This window comes from Schistocerca americana, chromosome 3, assembly GCF_021461395.2.
Source record: "Schistocerca americana isolate TAMUIC-IGC-003095 chromosome 3, iqSchAmer2.1, whole genome shotgun sequence".
NCBI lineage: Eukaryota > Metazoa > Arthropoda > Insecta > Orthoptera > Acrididae > Schistocerca > Schistocerca americana.
In genome coordinates, this window is record NC_060121.1 from 508,414,210 (window position 1) to 508,438,451 (window position 24,242).

Genomic DNA, 24,242 nt, shown 5'->3' on the forward strand with positions numbered 1-24,242 from the left:
CTCAGTAATCTTAAAAGGCTGCTGGAATTTGGAAAAACAACTTAAAAATAGATGCAGAGACTTTGTGTAAAATGTGGAATCTGTCACTCAGTTTGTGAAGAAATTAAAGTTAGATTGCTCAGCACAGACAAAACACACATAGTACAGATCTCCATTCGTATAACTGGGTATAGAATATGCGTGTCAAAAATGGAGCAGCTGTTGTTGCCTCACAGTACAGTTGAAGTCCACAGTCAGCATATTTTTGTTGTTAGTCAATATCTTCATTTAATGGTGTGTGTGTGTGTGTGTGTGTGTGTGTGTGTGTGTGTGTGTGTGTGTGTGTGTGTTCATGTTTGCCGTAGGGGAAAGGGGTGGAGTTATTTGGCCCTAGTGGTCCATATTAATATTATGCTAGCCAACTTCCCTATTGGACAGTATCTTTTGTGATTCAGATATAATTTTTCCCCATTTAGTAACATTAAAGTTACAAAGGGACACTATCCACATTTATTATTCGTATCTGTTGCATTTCTTTCTTGTACTGAAATAATGCTCTGTAGTACATTCTTAATTTGGTTCCACAATTGTTAAGTTACATGGTGGAATGTTTTCATATAGTTAGTATGTACAACTGATCAGCATCTATGTATTGTTTGTTTTTTGGACCATTATTAATGCTATTTTCAAATATTTTTATTTAATATGTTCACTGTGCTCCAATTGACCTGTATGTCTTCTTTTTAGTACTGTAATGTTTTTGTTCCGTTTCATTGTGAGTGAGTGAGTGAGTGAGTGACTGACTGACTGACTGACTGACTGAATCTTCTTCATTGTGGAATAAGTAGATGGTTGTGATAATGCCTTCCATCTGAGTCACACTGTTAAATTCTGTTGTTTGTTATTTGTTTTTCAGACATCAGAAGACCAGATAGTAAAAGAAAATGCATTAACAATAATACAGATGTTATTTGATGTATGGCCTCCATGCTGTCTCCATACGGGCTCTTATTACAGTTCTGTCTTCAGAAAGTCGCACAAGGTGAGCAAATAAAGTATGGCAACTCACAATATAGTGAAGGCATTGAGGAATAAATAGGCACAAAAACAATACTGAAACATATCTAAAGTATTTAGGAATACAACAGGTTTTGTGAGCCAGTTGATTTGGCATCATTTAGTAATGCTCTTTAAATTCATTAAGCTGATAATGGGATTTTAAGAATTATAGCTGTTGAGGAACCATAACAGTTGTGTTATTCTAAATGATTAGAGAATGTAATTTCTAAAAAATACAGAATAGAAAGAAATATCTCTCATTCCAGTTTGTAAATGAGTTGGATTAGATGAAAGTAAGTTGAGCGAACTAGGAAATGTTTACAAGTTTACAAGGGGGCCACATGGCAGTTGAATTTGTTATTTTTTTATATTTATGGTACATGAAGTAGTATGGAAGTCAGATACCAATTTCCCAAATCAGTTTACGGAACAAAGTGGCGCAGTGTTAGCACACTGGTCTCTCATTTGGGAGGATGACTGTTCAAACCCACATCCTGTAGTCCAGATTTAGGTTTCCTGTTATTTCCCTAAACCACTTCAGGCAAATGCTGGAATGGTTCCTTTGAAAGAGCACAGCCGATTTTCTTCCTGATCCTTGACACGATCGAAACTTGTGCTGCATCTCTAATGACTTGATGGTGGTGGTACGCTAAACCCAATCTTCCCTCCTTCCTTCTTCCCAAATCAGTTTGGTGAAACTCTCAAAAATTCTCAAGAAAAGCAATTTTGAAGTTCTCCAAGCATCTTTAACTCTCTAAAATTAAATGGCTTTTTTGATGGGCTGCATAGTTCTGTGGTGGAATGTGTACCTGTTGTATGTGGGGCCTGGTTTAGATTCCCAGCTGACGTAAATTTTTTAGCAAAGTTACATGTTCTATAATCATTCCTGTGAAGAGTAAAATGCATTAACATGAAAAAAATCATTAGTGTTGGAGACTCCGATCTGCAGAACGCCAGTTTTCTTTCTCCTGATAATAAGTCGTCTTGAGTAGTCCCCGCCCGGAGATCCGAATAGGGTACTATTTTACCTCCGGGATATTTTACCCAAGAGGACGCCATCATCATTTAACCATACAGTAAAGCTGCATGCCCTCGGGAAAAATTACGGCTGTAGTTTCCCCTTGCTTTCAGCCGTTCGCAGTACCAGCACAGCAAGGCCGTTTTGATTAGTGTTACAAGGCCAGGTCAGTCAATCACCAGACTGTTGCCCCTGCAACTACTGAAAAGGCTGCTGCCCCTCTTCAGGAACCACACATTTGTCTGGCCTCTCAACAGATACCCTTCTGTTGTGGTTGCACCTGTGGTACGGCTATCTGTACCGCTGAGGCACACAAGCCTCCCCACCAACGGCAAGGTCCATGATTCATGGGGGGGGGGGGGCTGCAACACCTGAGAGAGGTCTTCCAACAAAATGGCTACAGGTAGGTATTCTAATAGGGGGGGGGGGGGGGGGGGGGAACTGAAACACGTTCAAACCAGTGATTACCAGTTTCAGAAGCTACTGTTTGTTTTCTTTCTTCACCTTTAGGAATTTTTTGTTTCACAGAAATGCTTGTAAAATGTGTGCCTTTGTGTCAAAGCTTGCACATGTGGGAATTGAACCCAGGCTGCCTGCATGAGAGGCAACGATTCAACAACTGAGCAATGCAGACCATTTTCGTTACTTTAGTGAATTATAGCTGCACAGAATTTTTTAGACTTGCACTGGACTACTTTGCAGATTGATATTATAGCTGTGAATTTCAGTTCCATAATACAAAAAATTACAAAAAACTGATTGCCATGTAGTCTTATTGGTAGATGATAAGGAATGTAGGCATATGAGAGATAGTTGCAAAGCTATTACAGCTAATAGCTTGGAAAAAGAGGAATGAAAAAAATCAGTATGACTGTGTAACAACCTGTAACTTAAATGTGACTGTAGGCTTTCCCGGCGTAAACTATTGATGAAGGTTTCTCGGGTCTCCAGCCGGGTGGTAGCGTTGATATCTCGCGACGTTTCGGGAAGTGTCATACTACCCATCTTCGGGCGAAGTGTCGAGATTCGCAGAGAGCGGGCTATTTATATACGTGGTCACCCCCCTCCACTAGACCTCAGGTGGCTGCGGTGGACCAGCGGCATGCGCGTGGTGGTGGGGATGGCGGTCGCCCCCGGCGGCCGCGTTCGGTTCTCGGTGTAAGCATTCTGTTTGCATCAGCGACGGAGGACATTGACGGGCGCGCTCCCGACGGATTGCCGCTATCGCCGGGTTCCATGCTGCGCTGAGTTGGTATCCCTTGTCTCTGTTGACCAGATTCTCGTGAATCGCCGGGGGCGACCGCCATCCCCACCACCACCGCGCACGCAGCTGGTCCACCGCAGCCGCCCGAGGTCTAGTGGAGGGGGGTGGCCACACATATAAATAGCTCGTTCTCCGCGAATCTCGACACTTCGCCAGAAGATGGGTAGTATGACACTTCCCGAAACGTCGCGAGATATCAACGCTACCACCTGGCTGGAGACCCGAGAAACCTTCATCAACCTGTAACTTCCTTCTTCCAAGCACACCAAACCAGGAAGGGATGTTGGCACTTGTCAGTTCAGTATTACATCATCACCCATCGCTCTTGCAGCTATGCTGTCAGTTAACCATATAAAAATAGCTTATACTAGTGGCAGGACCCTCATAACTACACTCATAAGTTGCTGATCATTCTTGGATGGCAGTGGTCTGTAGAACTGAACCCTCAAATATCATCCTGTATATGGCAAAGTCCTGCCAGTCTGGTCTTGTATGCAGTACTGAATAAATGTACTGAAATTGTTGTGGTCTTCAGTAGTAGTTGTACTCAGTCCATTGAACCTGAGATCCCAGCCAGCTTAGCAAAACTGGGCAACCAAGTTGAAGCAGTCATCACCACCACCTGCAATGGCCCAGAACCTGCAGATGTGCGAAACACATATGGCTCACTGGATATACACTAGGTTAGCCATGCTCTCACATTGCTTACCATACAACACAGAACATCTGTTGTTAGAGGTGCGATTGTTGTGTAAATTCCAGCAGGTGCAGGTATCTGCCCAATCAGTGTTAGTGGTGCAGGTCAACACAGATAAATGGGGGATGATACCAGCATTTGCAACGTGTTTACGCTTGGTCTCTCTCTATCCTTAGCATCCAATATTTATGAGATGTCACTGGGTGAGAAAGTTGACTCGTGTAGGGCAGTTCAACTTACCTTAACATGTTGCTGAGCTGCTTGTGGATAAGCAGTTTGACGGAGAAACTGAATGATTCAAGAATATTTATAATGGTGGAAATCACTTCACAAACCAGGCCTTTTCCCCAACAATGGAGACGTAGAAAGATTTTTTGAACAGTTTGAGGACTGCAGTAATGGTGGGTAAATCCAGAGTATAGCATAGCTAAAACTAACAGGTTGCGTGGGTGCTCATAATGTGGTATGAGATACTAAGATGTGTGAAAATTTTCATAGGCTGTGTTGCCTGGCCACCAAGAGCTGTTGCAGGACGATTTGATTCATGGATCCAGTTATATGGCTCCTTCTGTGTGTAGCGATTTTACGACTATGACGGGTGGGACCTGAAGATGGCATCAATGTAATGCCGAAACTGGTAGCACATAGAAGTTCATAAAATAAAATAAATTTCTACAATACATATGGCTGTTGGTAAATTATCGAATCAAGAAGTTCATGCCAGCCGTCATCTCACAATCCAAAATGGATCAATGAAGACTATCCACCATTGTGGCATCCGTTTGGCCACGGGCGCCTTTTACACCAGCCTGGTTGAGAGTCTGTATGCTGAAGCTGCTGAACTACCCCTGTCCTACTGCCGTAACTTTCTCCTCAGCAGGTATGCATGCCGTTGGTCTGGCATGTGTGGTCACCCATCCTACGCCGCCACCTTGATGATTCCTTTGATCGGCAGTATGGGGCTTGTCCTTCTTCTCTGTTGCCTCCTGGAGTTCACTATCGGCACTTACTACAGCGGCTTAACTTCGCATGACCTGCACCTTTCCCTGTGGGTGTGAACCCTTCACCACCTTGGCATTGTGAAGCGGCCCATGTTAACTTTGGTCTTCATTCGCTTCCTAAGGACACTACTCCAGCCTCAGTCTATCACCTTCAGTTTCACGACCTTCACATGGAACTTTGCGATATTATCTTTGTGTACACTGATGGCTGTCGGCACCCATGTCTTTAGATATCAGCTTCTGGCACACTCCTCAGTATTTATAGCTGAGATCTTCACCTTGTATCAGGCCACAGAGTACATCCGGTGACATAGCCGTTTAAATTGTGTCCTCTGCTCAGACTCACTCAGCAGTCTTCAAAGTCTATGTGCGCTGTACACAGCCCCTCCCTTAGTGCAGAGGGTCCAGGAAAACTGTCAGCTGCTCAGTCTTGGTGGAGCCAGTGTGATGTTTCTGTGGGTTCCTGGTCATGTCAGTCTGCCAGGAAACGAGGCTGCTGATGCTGCTGCCAAAGCTGCAATCCTAGTACCTCAGCCCGTGAGTACCTGTGTTCCCTCCGATGATCTCTGTGTTGCCATCTGTCAGGATGTGTTGTCCCTTTGGCATCGCCAATGGTTCTCACTCCACGGGAATAATCTCTGGATTATTAAGCCTCTCCCAGCGGTTTGGATGACCTCCTCCCAGCCCTCCTGCTGGGAGGAGGTTAGTTTAACTCAGCTGCATATTGGGCACTGCCTTTTTAGCCATCATCATTTGCTAAGCGGTGCTGCCCCACCACTTTATATACATTGCGCCCAAGTTTTAACTGTCCGCCACTTCCTGACGGAATGTCTATTTTTTAACCTTTTATGTTCCCGTTTGGGTTTGCCGTCTGAGTTATCGGCTGCTGTAGCAAATGACGTGCGGGATGTTGACTGTGTTTTACTTTTTATCTGCCAAAACAATCTGGTGACAGCAATTTAATTTTTAGTTTTGGACCTCTGTTCCTTTATGGTGTCTCTTTTAGCCCTTTTTCCATGTGCCTGTTTCTGTCCGTCTTCTATTATGTCAATTGGGACTGACATAGAATCATTTTTAACTCCTCTCTGGCTTTGTGTTCTATAGTTTTGGTTTGAGCGCGTATGGCCCCAGTGTTTTTGTGTCCTAAAGCATAACAAAACAAACAAACAACACTGGTTGATGAAACCCAGTGTAAAATCATTTATGTGTAACTAACTGTGCTCTGACTTTTGAATATGCCTCCAGCATATAATTTACTGTCAGTCTCCCCCATGAACTTCTCTTAAATTTTTTTAAAGCCTTGCTTCCTCTTTGTAGTTCCCTCCAAGTTCTGTTTATTTATTGACTCAATTCACTTTGGCATAGTGACTGGTGACATCATTTCGTAATGCATAATGTTTCTTTATTTAGCTCTGAATTTTGTGTTAGCATGTTGCTTTCCCCTTATGTTTCTGTTTCAGTTATTGGTGCATCATTTCCTGTCTTCATTCCCTTGATTTTGGTCTTTTTTCAGGTCAGTTAGCTCTGTGAGATCCATCTGTATTTCCTCTGCATTTTTCTTGACCTTACCTGTCTTGCTACCGATCAGTCAATAATGAGGTGGTACGTACACCTATACAAATGTTAGGAATGGACTGTTCCCTTTTTACTCCATTAGCTTGTCTCCCTCCCTATGTAAATCCACATTAGCAACCTGCACTTGAGCTAACTGATCCAGCAGCTGCTGAATTGTTTTCCAAGTTGATGCTTTTTCACTTACTGCCATTTTTTCATCTGTTAGTGCCAGAAGTGAACAATATATCCCAGAAAAGAGAAAAGGAAGTGCGGGAAACAGCCAGACAGGCCCATATAGAAAAGAAACTTAGTTGACACTTACTTGTATGTTTTCATTGAACTCTGCTGCTGCACTGCCACAGTAATAATAATAATAATAATAATAATAATTTCAATCTCAAACAGCTTTTCTGACACCACTTTTGGAGGCTGTGGGATCAATGTGGGTGAGCAGTTCTATGGTGGAGGTGGGAGTCGGTGCAGAAGATGAAGATACCCAGTGGTGACAAATTATTTATTGATGTCTTAAGTTGGACAGGCATCGATACAGTGCCCACTGGAGGCGGGCGGTGGCGGCGGCAACAGGGAGTGAAACACTATTGGAATTTGTTGGCGATGGTGCACTGGAGTCAGCTCTTTTCATCAATATGGCTTGGCAGCAGCTTTGCTAGCAGTGCATTGGACTGCCTCAGTGCTGTGTCACACAAAAGCGCCCTTCCTCTCGTAACTGCGATGCGAATCAGCCAACATATGGTCCCAGTGGTAGTCAGTGGCGGCCCTGTGCCAAACCCAGGGCTGGTGCTTGGACAGTAGTGGTTGGTGCTGTCAGACCAAGGTGATTCGGAGCTGACAGGACATTACCTCAACCCTCAGCCCATGTAGGTTGTGGCCGGACCCCCTGGCTGGCGGTTCCATTGGTGTAGTGGAAAAATGTTGGCAGGCTTGCAGAGGCAGCTGACACATGGCAGACACTGATTTGAAGCCCAGCTGTCGAAACCTGCCCAGCCTGTCCAGATTGCCAGTCTTTATATACAATGGGTCAGGTCTTGTTGTGACTGAGGTCAGATACATGACCTGCCAAACACTGCTGAAACTGAAACTGAAACAGCAGTAACGTGGGAGTGGGAGCACTCGGTTTTCGTGACTGAGGGGGGGGGGGGGGCTGACACACACACATTTTTCCATTAATTATTTAATTTTTCCATTAATTATTTAATTTTTCCAACTCAGATTTCATTAAAAATGCTGGAAATCTCACCAAGTGAGCAAAACAATTTCGATAACGTGGTGTTGAATTGTGCTGAAAACACAGATGCTCACTGGTGCAAAACATGAGACCAACACAAAATTAAAACTGTTCTTACACATTAGATCAGATTAGTACTTGTTCCATAGATCATGAATGCGACAATTCGTAATGATGTGGAATGTGTCAGGTTAATAAAAGGTGTCTGTACAAGATATTACATTACATAAAATATTACATGACACTTAATTCCTTTTTTTGGGGGGGGGGGGGGGGGGATTCCCCACTTACTATATCCAGAAATTCATTTAATGAGTAGGAGTAGTACTGCATACAACAAACACACACGACATGTGTTGCTAACCCCAGCATCCAGAGACTTAGCCTTCTCTCAGGTGACATGGAGTAGGGCAGAACTAGCCAGAAATATTGGCTGCCTCTTGCAGTTGTGGTGATAGCTTGTTCTCTTTGTGTCACCGAGAAGTGGAGTCATGTATCAGAGGTGTTTGTGATATGCTTTTCGTCATGCCAACATGGGCAATGGATGCATACTGTGTAGTTTTCTTCTGTATAGCTGAAATGCTTCAAGTATTTTGTTCTGGTATTTGATCATGATTACTCATTCATCAAATTTTGGAAGGATTGGATAGTATTCTTACTTTATGCCATCTTCAGTAAAAGTTGTTTCTTGTAGGGACCAGCAAGCTGCCGTCCCCGTGCTTTGCAGTGATTTTGTGTGTGTGTGTGTGTGTGTGTGTGTGTGTGTGTGTGTGTGTGTGTGTGTTCCTAATCTATCATCATGAATTAGGTGTTCTGAAATATGTTTGTTCCTCTGGAAGTCGTTTAGCAACACACAAAACACACACACACACACACACACACACACACACACACTACATTCACCACAAACCATAGGGACATCAACTTGCTGGTCCTTATGAGAAACAACTTTTACTGCAGATGGCAGAAAGTAAGAATACTATCCGATCCTTCCAACATTTAATGAATGAGTAATTATGGTCAGATAACAGAACAAAATACTTGAAGCACTTCAGCTAAACAGAAGAATACTAAATAGTATGCATCTTCACTGTATTGCCCATGATGGCACAATGAAAAGCATATCACAACCACCTCTAAATACATGACTCCACATCTCGGTGACACAAAGAGAACAAGCTATCACCACAACTGCAAGAGGCAGCCAATACTTCTAGCTAGTTTTGCCCTACTCCATGTCACTTGACAGAAGGCTGCTGGGGACCTCAGGCTGCGAAAACAGCTGCCAAAGATCATCTCTTTGACAGCAGCACTGTACACAGCAGGTGGTGGGATTTCAGAAACACTGGAGGGCAGCAACACAATGGCACAGAAACATCTGAAAACATTGGTTATTACCTCGATGCTTACGTCATAGTTGCTGAGATGCTGGCTTGACAAAAATTCTGAGCCAGTGGGTATCGGCAAGTGCCTGGATTTCAGCATTGGGTTCTGGCTTGAGCATGTATTGCTATACCTCCATGACTGGGATTCAAAATCCCCCTATCAATTTTTACTCATCAGTTTTTATCCCTTTGGTTGTTTTTTGTTAGTTGGTACATCGCTCATCTCCCCCCATGGGTACAAGAGAATGCGATTATGCAGGGCTCCATACTGAGTATTACATTCATCACGACCTATGGACTAGGACCGCTACTGGAAAACCTGTCACCCCTTCACTGCATGTTGACTACTTATTTTTGGTATAGCTCTCAGTCTGTAGCCTTTGCTGAATGCCAGCACCCAGGTGCCATCCGAAGTGCCTCTGCTTGGACCCTGTCCCATAACTTCCAATTCTCTCTTGCGAAGACACAGGTCGTGCATTTCTGTCATCACACAACAGTCCGTCCTTATCCAGAAGTCTACTTGGGTACGAAGTCATGGACTTTGTTGCACAGTCCTGATTTTTGGGACTCTTCTTTAATAAAAAGCTGACATTGCTGCCCCACATTCATCAGCTTAATACTAGCAGCATGTAAAACTTGACTCTGCTTCCTTGCCAATGCCTCTTGGGGTGCAGATCACAATACTCTCCTTCATATTTACTGGGTCCTAGTCCCGCACCAATATGACTATGGTTCCCAGGTTTATGACTTGGCAGAACCTTCTGCTTTGAAATTCTTGTGCCCAGTCCATCATTGTGGAGAGAGTTGCCTCTGGCACTTTCCATTCTAGTCCAATAGACAGTCTCCTTGCTGAAGTGGGTCCCACAGTACTTACTCTTGCTCTTTTATGCAATCATCATGCGTATCCCAAGGATTGAACTGGTCTATTATTGGCTTGAGAAGCAATTACTCACCCAACATTCACTTTGAAAATCTTACGTGCAAATTTGCAGGTGCAAAGAAGAACACTCTTGCTTACCTTCTTTGCCAGCTGCCTCATTCATTCCTTTTTACTCTATTCTAATTGCTTTTGGGTTCAGATAACCCCTTTCCTGCAGCAACCTATTTTCCATTTTAGGGGTAACACTCTAATGAATAGTGGCTGCTGTCCATCTTTAATGCTTGGACTACAATGGATCAGGGATGGGACTCCCGTGGGAGGGACAGCCTATATCCCCTGGCCCCACCCACTTGCTAACCTGATTATTTTTCTCGCCTTGTTTTATTATTGATGGTCCAACTGACGACCATTACATTTTTAGTCTTCTGATTTTTACTATTACAACTCACCCAGCTAGAAGGCATTCTTTACTCTGTAACTGTCTTTGCCCTTCATGTCAGGATGGCAGGGGATCCGTTGTGGGCGGAGTGTCTCTCGCCATAAATGAGACAGAGAGATCCCACATCTTCTCTAATGTGTGGACTGGCCCTACCCATATGCTTTTACTTCTCCTTAAATTATTTCTCAGCTCTGGCATCAATATTGCATTTAATTCAAGTACTTTCGTAATCCATTCAATTTCTTTCAAATGTCACTAACTGTAGGTGAAGTATGTCTTGACCGAAGGACTGATGACATCGCTGTCTAGTTTCTTAACTCCCAAGCAACAGATTTGGGCTTTTCTTACAAACTTGGTGATTTACTAATCAGTTACTCCTGAGAGCCTTCAAGATTCTGCAAGGATGATTTTCCTTCTTGATGGAGATTTAGGGCCATTTTCAAATTCACTTCATACAGTGAAACCTGGAGGATAGCAGGATAGATGCTGGGGCATTCATTTGAGCTTTCAAAGTTGACTCGCTTCTGCAAAAGGTGAAAACAGTGATCTTATCATTGTGATATCAGATCACATGAACTGTTGGCTGTTCGATGTTTCAAATGCATACACTTTGGTTACATATTATTACACTGTGGGAACAACCCATTCTATGTAGATTGTGGCAGAGCATTACATGAGAATGCTCCATGTGGTCAAACAACTAGTTAGTCCATGAGACTAGTGAAGAGATACAATTTAATACTTCATTGGAAGTGGTAGCCCTACATATACACATCGATTTTAAGCATTGCAATACTTTCTACATCCAAAGCATTATCGAAATGTCTCGCCAAGCAATCTACTATAACCGCCATTTTATAATTTCAGTTTTTGTGTTTTAAATTCTGTGTCTCCCACTAATTTTAGTGCAGCATATGATGCTTTGTCAGTTGTCAGAATATTGGTCTGTAGTCTCAGCTTTCTCTTGTGGACTCATTTTAACATGCACGATGTTTTATGTGATAGTGACCACTTTGACTGCCCATTCTCTGCCGCAGTGATACCCATCAGGATACTCTTCAGTTTAGAAAAGCTGATTGATTTCTTCAAATCCTGCTATCCCCTCTCAAGATAGAAGTGCATTTATCCTCAGACATATGACAACTGTGATATTACATGCATCAGATGCAGTGATTCCTCTTGCCTCACAAGGGAAACTCCCTATCGCACTCCCCTCAGATTTGGTCTTAAGAAGGCCCAGTGGAAAGCCCATCAAGAACTGAATATGTATTAAGCATGAAAACAGGAAGAAGGTGTACTGAACTGTGGGGAAAAAAAGCAAAATAGAAACAGTGAATGGTCCAATCTCGAGATGTGTAGCATCGAGCATACTTGCATAGCCATGGCATCATGATTATGTGGGTACGATGTTGGACTGGGAAGGGGGATATCCATGTTCAAATCTCACTCATGCCCCAATTATTATTATTATTATTATTTTTTTCCCCACAAAATTATGAACTGTCCGTCCAGTTATTGAAGTGTCTGTTCACGGTATTCACATTTTTGTTTGTGTAGTGGTGTAACGTCCGTTTGCAAGGTGGTGTGAGAACGGAAGTGCCAGGCACACATACCTCCTATTTGTTCTACCCAAGTGCCACATGTTATGACTCTTGCATTCCGTTTTGGAAGTTTTGATGCTTGAATTGTTTTTTTGTAACATAGTTCTTACCTGCTTGTGTGTGTGTGTGTGTGGGGGGGGGGGGGGGGTTCCTTTCCTTCTTTTCCTCTTTTTTGTGTGTGTGTGTGTGTGTGTGTGAGAGAGAGAGAGAGAGAGAGAGAGAGAGAGAGAGAGAGAGAGAGAGAGATCAATGCAGCATCTAGCCTGCTCTCACTATTCATCACACTTACTTCCAACGGTAATATATTCTTACCATATGATATGTTCTGTAACCAGTGTATAATATGACAGTTGCCAAGACTTCAGAAGGAGAAAAGATAAGTGACCAGATGGAAAGTTAATAATTTCGTGAAAAAAAAATTTGGGGCATGAGCGAGATTTGAACACCAATCTCCTCCTTCGCAGTCCAATAACGTGATAACATAACCACAATGCTGTAGGTACACAACTATGTTTTTCAGTACACTTTCTTCCTCTTTCCATTCTTGATCTGTTTCCAGTCTTTGACGGCATATACACTAGGCTGTCTTATGACTAAATCTGAGGCGAATGCAATGGGGAGTTTCCCTTGTCAGTTTCCCACTGCCATAAAACTCAGATAACATGACGGGACAATGAATGAAAGTTACCAAAAGGCATTATAGCGGCATAATGTTTGTCAAGGAATGTACTTAACACTTTCAGAAGACTCAGTCCAGACCTGCTATCTAATTAAAGAAAACTCCAGGAAGAGTATTGGAAAAGATTAGTACTCACTCATTATTGGGAAAAACAACGCTGCGAGTACCACTCATCCTGCAGCATTCTGTGGCACCACTCATTCTGACTCCCTATCATTTTTGATGAGCAACTAGCAGTGCAGTTTGCTTGAGCTTTGGCATCACAAAGTTACCCTCCTGCCCCTGACCCCTGCGAATCTGAGTGTATAGTATTTATCCAGCCTTCAGTTCTCAGCTTCTGCAAGCACACAATGACCAATAAAATAAATGTGAACTGTTCAGCATCTTAGTACAGTGCAAAGAGGCACCAGGCACTGATCACATACATGAGCAGATGACACACTATTTATCCATAAATTACAAACATATTCTTGCATTTTTAATCATGTTTGGCATTAGGATTAGTTCTTATCCCACTGGAATAAACAAAACATAGTTTCTGATTTTTGAACCAAGAAAGAACCCTCATGAGGTGAACAGCATCACACCAACTTTCTTTTTTTATAAATGCTTTATGCTACTGTTAGACTAAATGATGAACTGGTGACTGGAACTCTTGTGACTGAAAGACCTCTATCCATATTTCTGTGTGGGGTTTGGAAAGGACAGTCAAGAAACAACCACATAATTAACTCTGAATCTGCCATTAGAATGACATCACCCATTATTATTATTATTATTATTATTATTATTTTGAATGGCTCAATGGCGTGGTGCGAGCCTTTCAATTGGACACCACTTTGAGGACTTATCCAATAATCCCATGGGGAAAGTGGACATAATTCTTTAATGTGAAACCTGAACTATGTGTCATTTCTTTACATTATTGGAGGTTGAAGGCTAGGTTAAAGGTGTCCTGAAAAAGTACCTGTGGTTCAGTCGGAATGCACTCCCACAATCTCTCTGCTTCCAAGCATGTTCTTTACCACTAGGCCACCAGGTGCCATCTAATAGCACTTAAGACTTTTAGAGGCTGTGTGACTTGCAGTCTCACCTTCCTTATATGTTGATGTTTTTTGCACCTATTACATGTTTTCAAATGGGAGTATTGTACATGTTCCTACAGAGTGTTGTAAGAAACGTCCAGTTGTGACCACTCACCCATGGCATTCAGTTCACTATTTGAGACATGCATGTAATGCGGTCATTGAAGAGTTCTCCCAGAGTCGGTCCTCTGTAAAACGAGTTACGGAATGTAGTGGAAGTATACTGCTTTCTAGGTCTAGTTTTTGATGCTAAGAAAGCATAGCGACTTCATATACACTGTCTTAAACAAGTGCCAAACAAAACTTAATCTTGTGTGCTGTGATTGCGCCACTGTTTGGTGACTATATAAAGTTCTTGTCCTATCCCCTCATTGCTATACTTTTAAGATGCAGTTCATCACTGTAGTTTCGGACTTGAAATTAGCGTGTATCAGATGAGCCATGTAGGTATCATCCTGAGAGACGGGAATACACCCTTTCCAATTCGATGGCTCGAACTATTACTTAACTATCCTGCCCATGTACTTCATCTAAAAAAAAAAAAAAAAAGTCCGAACCACGATATTTTCTTCCTGGCCAAAGGGTATGACGCCCACAAATACACCTCTGTGCAATGTCCTGATACCAGCCAGTGTACAATCCAAACTCTCCAAACTACATGTGACATTTTGAATCTTTTCACAATTGTCTTCACAAACACCCCTGATAAAGTCTCTTGCCCATAACTTTATATATATATATCCTTCAATCCTAAAGACATGACAGCCATACCTATTCTACAATGATTGTTTCATGTGATGCCGAGTTCAGAAATAAGCTGCACTGAAGGATCATGTTGATTACTGTGCAGGCTATGCATCCCCACCCATATATAATACACACACACACACACACACACACACACACACACACACACACACACGACCATGAAAAACAGTCTTTGCCATCGGAATGTAGTATCTTTACTGCAAAATTAGTTACTGAAAAGGACACCCTTGTCCTGATTTGTGGATGACCCTGTTCAATTACTCTTCATATCTTGGAATAGAGAGTGGTATGCCATTACTGCCATGAACAAGCTGTGTACCATGTGAGTCTAGAACGGCATGTGAGTTGTCTTGCAGAATTTGCGTCCTGCCGAGGATCTGTAATTCTGTGCCAACTCAACACTTGAATGTCCACCTCTGTTGCTGAATCATTAGCATGGCTTGCTGCTGTGCAAGGGACCTAGGTTCGACTCTCGATACTGCAGTTTTTTTTTTTTGTGGGGGTGGGGGGAGGACTGGTATGGGCTGTACTCAGCCATGTGAGGCTAACTACTGAGGAGCTACTTGGCTGATTAGCAGTGGTTTGCAGGTCAAGAAACATGACAGTGACCGGGAGAGCTGTTTTCTGACCCCCTGCCCCTCCATACTGTGTTCAGTGATGCAATTGACAGAGGATGACATAGGTATTGGCCTGTCTATGACTAGAAGGTAGAACTTTACTCCCACCCCCTTTTGTACCACATCTGAATGACACATGAATGCATTCTTAAACATTCCACTCCCATCTTCTTGTGTTGGTAGTGCCCTTAATGTAATTCTTGTTTGCCGTATCCCACCCATAATGAACACTGCAGTGCCTAAGTAACCTCACCACACCTAAACTATCAATGGTAAATATTGTACACGCAGCCCAAAGTGTATGCTAAAGGCAGGTGCACAGATGATATTATGGGTTGGTGTGTCTCATAGTACGCTGCTCCTTGCCATTGTGCATTGTGTGACCAGCCTTCTCCTTATGTGTGCACCACTATAGTGGACTAAATTTTAATAGATTGCCTCACTTTTACCATGGTAAGGTGAACTTCAAAGGCAGCCAGCTCATTACCTTCAGTTTTAGCTGATGAAGTCCACGCAAAAATCCTGGTTTTACATTTTGTCCAACAGTGCAGCTTATATTATCTTATTTTAAGGCGGATAGTCTAATCTTGCCCATCTCCAGACAGAGGTGGGTGTGGCTGGTTGTATCCCACTTCTGTTTCAGCCCCGGAGGACTTCCAGCTATCCATGGCTAACAGGATAAACTTTTGATTCATTTATGCTTTACATTCCTCACAAATCTAATCTCAGGGTGTCACCTGACTTCCTCTTACCATTTTGTTGACCCTGCTAACTTTTATGATGAAGGGAATGCTTCCAATTCAGTGTGTAGTAGATACTGCTCTCATACCATGATGATGGGAGGCCTTCAACTGTTTTCAGACACTATTTTCTATCCATCCCATGGCACTTTCTTCTCCTTATGTAACTGGTGTTATCCTTCCTCCCGTCTCCTTACTTTTTCCATCCCAGATGAAAATACTGAGGGTTGATATAGGTCACCATCTGGTTTCTTTTGCAACAATTTTATTGAGATTACACTCCCTGGAAGAAAAAAACAACCACCTTAAAGTGTAAAGCCCATCATACTAAAACATTGACTTATTTGTTCTACCGAAAATGTGTTTTCTCTGTAGGATGTAATTATCTTGCCACTCACACCAGTCACTCAGGTACTCTCTCTCTGTACTCATCTTGTTTCTATACCATAGTACTGTCACACTTCGTAACTGTTGACTGTTATCTTCCTCTGTGCTTCCCCACCTATGCTAATTCAGTGACTGTTGTGTACTAGAACTGCTGTCGACCGATACTACTTTTGTAAAGTAGTTGACCATAGTATAAAATAATGAATGATCTTCCATGAAATTGCACTGCTTTACAATACAAACAAAACATAAAATAAGCAGTAAAGAATTACAGTTGTAATAAGAATAATAACAGAGTGCCCATTTGGCTGTATATATGTTAAATGAGAACTGTGGTGAATTTCCAGATACATCTTCTATTCTGAATAAATTGTGGCTTACCTTGTGTATTTCTGGCACTGTCACTGATTAGTATAACTGTAAAGTAACCCACAAACAAATATACATTATGAAAGAAACTGAGTTGGTATATGAATCATTTCAGTGCTTCTCTCTCAGGTAATTTGAATTTAGCTGCTTGCTTTTGTGCACAAATATAACATAGCTAATTGTGAGTGATAACCTGGTTTTTACTGTGGCATCCAAACATCACAGCTGACAAATTGTTAACTACTTTTGGAATGTAACGTCTCACAATATTTTAATGAAGAGAGTTGAAAATAGCCATTTGCAAACGTATAGGATCATTGACCATAATCAGCTGTCTTGTTTTTTATATCAAACCGATGATGTTCCATACTTTGCATTATTGTAGTTCTGCAGTCTCCAGCCAGAAGGTCTCTGGAGCAATAACTTTACTGAAAATTAATGTAACTCAGAACACAGCAACATAATACTGCCTGGCAACAAGAAATGGCTCAAATACTTTGTGGAATATATGGATGGGATCCAGTGAGATGTTTCGTAAAACACACAATTGTCATTACCAACAATGTACACCCACATAATAATTATTTATTGTAGCTGGCAGGGAACAATTGATTCAAAGCTTTCAGTTTCATAACATTAATTTTTGCTATGTCCTCTACAAATTGTAGTTTAAATGTGTTTTCACAGTTCTGAATTCATCTGCTGAGCATGAATGTCCATGTAACAGTTGCTTTTCTGTAGAAACCGTTCTCTCATCTGCCACAGTTCACCTTCCTTCTTTCTCCTCACTGATGAATAAATAACTATTAACTTTTCTGGCAGTCTTTCATATTACTCTGTCGACCCATACTTCTTTCAAAAGAGTCCCAGCAATTCTGGTTCTTCCAGTGTCTTCATTCCTTAGTTGATAATCTTTTGTATTGACATTTCAGCTCATGTTTCTTTCTTTCATCTTCTTACATAAATTACAAAATTTACAATGATGTTGCATAAAACACAACAGAATGTATATTTGGAGATAACATAATATTCCTTTAATTTTAAGCTTCATCTTAGGATTTCTATTTAAAAACAATAAAACACACATTGCCAGTACATCAAACCAGCGTTACAGTCATGGATAATAGATAAGAAGTTCCTATTCAAACTGATCTTACAGAGAAGAAAATCTGTTGCAGTACCAAGAAAAAATTTTACTTGCAGTTTTTTTTTTTTCTCTCCACTAATGCTACTGATGAGTGATATTGAAGAACTTTGCAGGTTATCCTGCACACATCTACCATATTTACCATATGAAGCACTTCTGCAAAAATTTCTGTTATCTTTTAAAGAAATCATCACTAGTTTTTGAGCAGTTCTTTTTGCCACCCACAGTGTAGCCGCTATAACTGAAAGGATGAACATTTTCTGCTCATACACACCATATCTACACTCTAAGGTGATAACTGACAGTAAATATGCATGAATGCAAATGTGTCTTTAGATAGATTACCAACTTGTTTTGGAGCTGGCTCAGGTTTCTGTCTTGGGTGTGTTGTAAATAAGTAGTTGACTTTTTTATGTGCCAGTTCACTTTTTTGTGTTTTAACTCAATTAAAATGATATTCTGTAAAATTTGTTTGTAGGTTGGGTGCCAGGAATCCAATGGATTACTCTTATCAATGGTTGCAGTCCTCCATTCCCAGTTGAGTTGTAAGGTTGAGATGGCATCTGACTTGGTCACTTATTCAGCTTTAGTCATTAAAATTGTTGTCAGTGCATTGGCAGCTGATGTGGCAAGTTGGCTTTCCCGACATCAGACGAAGGTAATAAATAAAATAAAATAAGTGGGGTTGTTGTGAAACTCTTTAATTAAAAATATTGAAAGCCGTAGCTTTTGTTAGTTTTTCAGTGACTAAAGAAGAGATTACATGCTACATATGCTAAGATGTATTAACTACCTGTGAATGTGTACCCTCCAAACTACCATTTGGTGTGTGCTGTAAGGCATATATGAAGCAGAATCTCTCCCCCTTCCTAAGATCATTTGCTAACAGTAGATTGTAGATACCTATTATGTAAGATAAATCTCTCTAATTTTGCTGTCAATCTGCTTACTGCAAAGTCTCCCTCTGCCGCCCCCCCCCCCCTCCCCAAAAAAAAAACCCTCCACTGCCCTGCCCCCCCCTCCCACCCCTTACCCACATGCGTGAACACACACACACACACACACACACACACACACACAAGAACACACACACACACACACACACAAGAACACACACACACAGAGAGAGAGATTATGTTGCACCATAACTTTTTTCCCAGTAGCATGTCATTATTTATTCAACCAACCCATCTAATCTTCAGCTTACTGCTTATCAGCAACATTTCAGTTATGAACATGGCTGCATACAAGACAAATAACTTCAGAGAAGTCTTCCTAGCACTTTGATTTGATTTTGACAAGGAAGCTTAAACAGCTTAGGTCTAAACTGCCACTGCCCGCGCCGAAACGGAGTTTATTGTGCGGTATCACTCCCTGTATATGTAGTAAAGCTAACCAAGGCCCTTAAATAGTGCAAGGAGTCCCTTTACCAGTTTTTTGTTACACACAATTTCTTCAGTGCCAGTTGTCCCAAATATTCTGTATCTTACGCTGTCCAACACCATGCATTCAAAGATAAGGTGTGATGCAGTTTCTTCACTCTCATCCCCTCATCACAGATCCTACATTAGGGTCTTCTTCCATTATACCCATTGTGTGTTGGTGTTTTATGAAATTCCCCTGGCCGGTCATCAGTCTAGTCATGAGTTTGATCTCTTTCCTGTTCAGTCCCATGATTACAGAGCTTCTTTTAAAACATGGCTTGGGCATCATTACCTTACCATGTTTTTGTTTATGGAGCTTGATCCAATATTATTCGTGATGTTTCCTAAGCCAGTTCCATAGTTCTAGTTTGATCATAACCTTGGTGATTGTCAGGACAGGTTCCGGCCCAATAAATGGAGTCGTCCCCATCCTAGCCAATCTGTTGGCTTGTTCATTGCCACAGATCCCTAAGTGGCCAGGGACCCACACTACATTCACCCTGTGATGTTCTTCAGCAATCTTAGATCTTGTTGCAAGAGCTGCCAGTAATTTTAGGGCTGCCTGGCTGTCTGAATAGATGTAGATGCTACAGTCCTTGTAGCACTTACGCATATTCTCCTCCACACATGCCCTGATTGCTTTAATTTCAGCTTGGAATACAGAGACCAGTATTCCTAGAGAGATGATGCCCGCCAGTCTTGGCTGAACCCCACACTCCCCTGCCACAACGCCTTGGTCTGATTTCGACCCTTCAGTGAACCAAACCATGTCCCCTGTACGGTGTTGAACTGTTGTTTTCCACTGCTCCCTGCTTCCAATTATTATGTTGCAAGGCTTGTTGGAGCAGTTGGGAGTTGTTATATAGTCAGCAGGCATTTCCCCAGCCATTCCTATATTTACCTCACTCACTATGTTAGTGTGTGATTCTGGATATCCCAGTGAGATCCAGTTTTTGCCAGTTTTAAGTCTTTAAGCACCAGCTGCTACCTTCATCTTTACCGAAAGGTGTAGTGGAGGCATGTTCAGCTTGGCTTCCATTCCAGCAGTTGGCATGCTACTAATTATGCCTGTTATGGCTAGGCAGGCCAGTCTCTGCACCTTAGCAAGCTCCTTAGGTCTAACCACCGTGGTGTATATCCAGTGCATACCTCTGGGGATTAGGCCCCAGTTTTTACCACAAGTCCTTCTGGTACTCACTACAGTACTTTTTGCCTTGGAGCAGATGCTCTTAATGTGAGGGGTCCATGTTAGTTTCTCATCTAAGGTTACCCCTAGATATTTCACTATCCCCTTCACAGGTAGAGTTTCATCGAAGAGCTTTAGATTCCAACTTGAGTGTTGGATATGCCTCTTCATAAATGGCACCACAATAGTCTTCTTAGCATTAACCCTCAGATCCTGTTTGATGCACCAGTCTTGCACAATGTCCGATCCTCCTCGTGCCATGTTTCTAACTGTGTCAGTAAATTTGCCAATTATTACTATGACAAGGTCATCTGTGTATCCTGGGCAGAGGCATTGTCTGGAATTTAGTTCCACAATGAAGGGACAGAGCTCCTCCTTGTGGGCAACCTCTAGTGGTGTTAATTACCATATTTTCGTTCATCATGGTAGCTTCTACCTTCCTTCTTTTAAGCATAGCCCTGGTCCACCTACATATAGTGGTTCCTAGGTCATACACCTCTGCTGCCTTTACCATGGAATCGAAGGTCGTGTTACTGAAGGCCCCCTCGATATCTAGGAAGATGCAGAGGGCTATTTCTTGGAAGTGAAGTGCTTTCTCCACCCTCCCAATGAGTTGATGGAGAGCTGTCTCGCATGATTTACCTGGTTGATATGCATGTTGGTGTGAATGTAGAGGGGCTGTAATTAGCCTCCTCTCCCCAATGTATACATTAACCAGTTTTTCCAATGTTTAGAGAATGGGAGAGGATAGACTGGTCGGTCTCATATCCTTGGCCTTAGTATGATCAACTCTCCCTGGCTTTGGAATGAAGACAACCTTCACTGCCCCCTAAGCATTGGGAATGATTCCTAGTTCTAAGCTAACCCTGAATAAACTGCATAGGACTCTTATGAGATTCTCTCCTGCCTGTTGCAGGAGAGCTGGAAAGATTCAATCTGGGCCAGGAGACTTCAATGGTTGGAATGTTCCCATTGCCCATTGTATTTTATTGAAGTCCATGCCCTTCTTGGCCGATTCCCAGTCCTCTCTCTGAGTGCCTGAGAACCATTGTCTGTCCGGGATCACGTTCTGTTCTGTGTTGTCTGGCAGAGCATATTGAGGAAAGTGAGTTTTGAGGTGCAGTTCCAGCATTTCATGTGCTGTTTTTGTATATTCCCCATCCTCCTTCCTCTACATACCTATTGGCTTGGTTGGTACTCTAGTGAGGATTATATGAGGTCTGGCTTGAGGAGACATGCTCTCCAATTCCTCACAGAATGCCTTCCAGGATGCCTTGTTTGCTTGTCTGATTGCAAGGTTGTAGTTGACAAGGGTCTCACGATATTTTACCCATTGTCCTTTACGTCTTGCAAGGTTAAACAGTCTTTGTACCTGTTTCTTTGTACCTGTTTTCTTTGCATTTCCAAGTTATTATTCCACTAAGGCACACTCCTATTTGTGCACTTCTTTGTGATTGTGCATTTGTCCTGATAGGAGGTCACTATGACAGAGGTAACAGCCTCTGCTCCTTCATCAAACTCTACTTGACTCCTTATTGAGGTTTTAACTTCAGATAAGGCTAAGTAAAGGTCCCTCCTATATGTCTACCAGTCTGTTTTCCTGGGATTCCTATAGGTCATGGTCTGTCTGATTCCCATTTCAACCTTGAATTTAATGTACGTGTGGTCTGGTGAGGATGGCTCTAACACCACATGCCTTTGTTTGACATAGCTGCCCTTCATCATGGAACCAAAGGTTATGCCAATTATTTCTTCCCTTCTGCTATTCCTGAATGTAGGTTCATTGCCCCTATTCAGGACCTCCAAATTATTAGCTAAAAGAAATTCAAGGAGGTACTCACCTCTACTGTTAGTGTCCTTGCTGCCCCACACTAAGTTGTGGGCATTGGCATCACATCCCACCAACAGCTGGACACCTTGCCGATGGCAAACCTCTACAGTCTCCTCACCTCCAAAGGAGGAGGAGGAGAGCTGTCTTCATAAGGAAGGTATGCTGAGGCCAATACAGTTTCTCTCGTGATACCTTCCTCATGTTGCTGCAGTCTAATGGTCACTAGGTCCCCGGAGCAGAAATCCATCACTGGCATGAAAGAAATTCCATTTCCTATATAGATGCATGTTCTTGAGTTTCTTAGATTTCTAGCATAAATCAGCTTAGCTCCATTGCCTCCGAGGCCCAATACTCCCTGTTTATATAAATAGGGTTTTTGTATGAGGCCCATGTACACTTCCTGCCTTCCCAGGCAGCAGCTCAGGGCAGCAGAGGCCCCTTTACTGTGCTGCAGATTAATCTGCAGCACCTCCAGTCTCCATCCTGCTGCCATCATTGCATTTAAGGTCTTTGATAACTCTGATGGTGACTTGCGAGAACCCTATAAACAATTTCAGGTCTTGCTCTCACTTCACCTTCAGGGTCTTCTCTCCGACCACCACCACCACCACCACCACCAGGGTTCATGCTTTCAGTACAGCCTTATGGTTGATCACTCTCCAGTCTTCTATCAAAACTTTTGGGTTCTGGGCCCCTATTTTCTCGAACAGAGTCCTAGGAGAGACATCCATAAGGATCTTTGGTACCCGTATTGACACCTTTGTGGTCTTACGAAGCTCCACTGCCGTCTTGACCTGCAGCTTCACATCTTCCCACGGGGATATTATGGGCACCTTGTCCTTAAGCCATTCCACCGTGTGCGCCCCCTCACAGACAAAAATGAGGTCACCATGATCTAGATAGACCCTCCTGAAGTTGGGTCCTGGACCAGTGTCTCCCCCCCCCCCCCCCCCCCCCAAATCTTTTCAAAGATGGCCATCTGTACAAGTTCCTCCTGCTGCGAGGTGATGGCCACCAGTGGATAGCCTTCCTGGATAACTGCCATCTTAGAAACCGAGACTGCAGTACTATAGGTCTGTTTCCCTATTTCTTGCCTCGTTTCTTTTCTGGGCTCGCTTATCCAGGGAGGAGAGAGTCTTAGATTCCTCCCTTATCCTCTTGCTGCCTGTCTTTGACATTGTGGTGGTCTGCGTATTCCCTTCAACCTGAGACAGTTTTTTCTTGAGGGTCTTAGGTTCAAGTCTCTTTAATTCCCTCCACTTGCCTTTAGGAAGCCATTCCTTCCCTTCCTTGTTTCTCTGTTCCCTGAGTAGTTTCCTGTTCTGGGCCTCAGACAAGGCTTTAAACTTGATCGGGTCCAACTTCTCGGTTACAGTTCCCACTTCTGGCTCAGGTCTAGATCCTGATTCAGTAGTGAGAATGCCTTCCATATGTCCTGACCCTGATGTTTGGGTGTCTGAGGTCTCAGTTTGTCCCTCAGTTAATTTTAATTTATTTTCTTCAGTCGTGTCCATATTGGTCCCACGAGATTTGGGGATCTACACGGTCCGCACCATGAATACCCTGCATGGTGTAAGGCTACTTACTCAGGGAGGTCGCCTGATATATCTGAGGCTCCATTTGTGACACATCTTCGCATGTGCCATGAACCCCTTGGCACAGATCACATCACACCTTGGGTTGGGAAAAGGAATTGGGTAAGGACTCTAGGAATGCATAGGGAAGATGGGACATTGTGGGTCCAGGGGTAAGAATAGGCCCGAGGTATTCCTGGCTGTTTTAAGAGGCGACTAAAAGGAGTCTCACACGTTTTGGACTTTATGTGATGGTCCCCTGTAGGGTTTGACCTCCATTCTTCAAAATTTTTCTGAAGAGCAAGCCAATTG

The 24,242-nt window shown here is 42.7% G+C and overlaps 1 protein-coding gene across 5 annotated transcripts in view; it reads left to right on the plus strand.

Annotated features, from left to right (window-relative positions):
• LOC124605181 overlaps window positions 1-24,242 on the plus strand; it is a 179,876-nt gene that overhangs the window by 32,127 nt on the left and 123,507 nt on the right. For all 5 annotated transcript variants that reach the window (XM_047136697.1, XM_047136696.1, XM_047136695.1 and 2 more), the window contains 2 exons: window positions 896-1,021; window positions 18,394-18,573. In XM_047136697.1, the coding sequence (XP_046992653.1) occupies window positions 896-1,021; window positions 18,394-18,573 (306 nt within the window). The remainder of the gene's footprint in view (window positions 1-895; window positions 1,022-18,393; window positions 18,574-24,242) is intronic.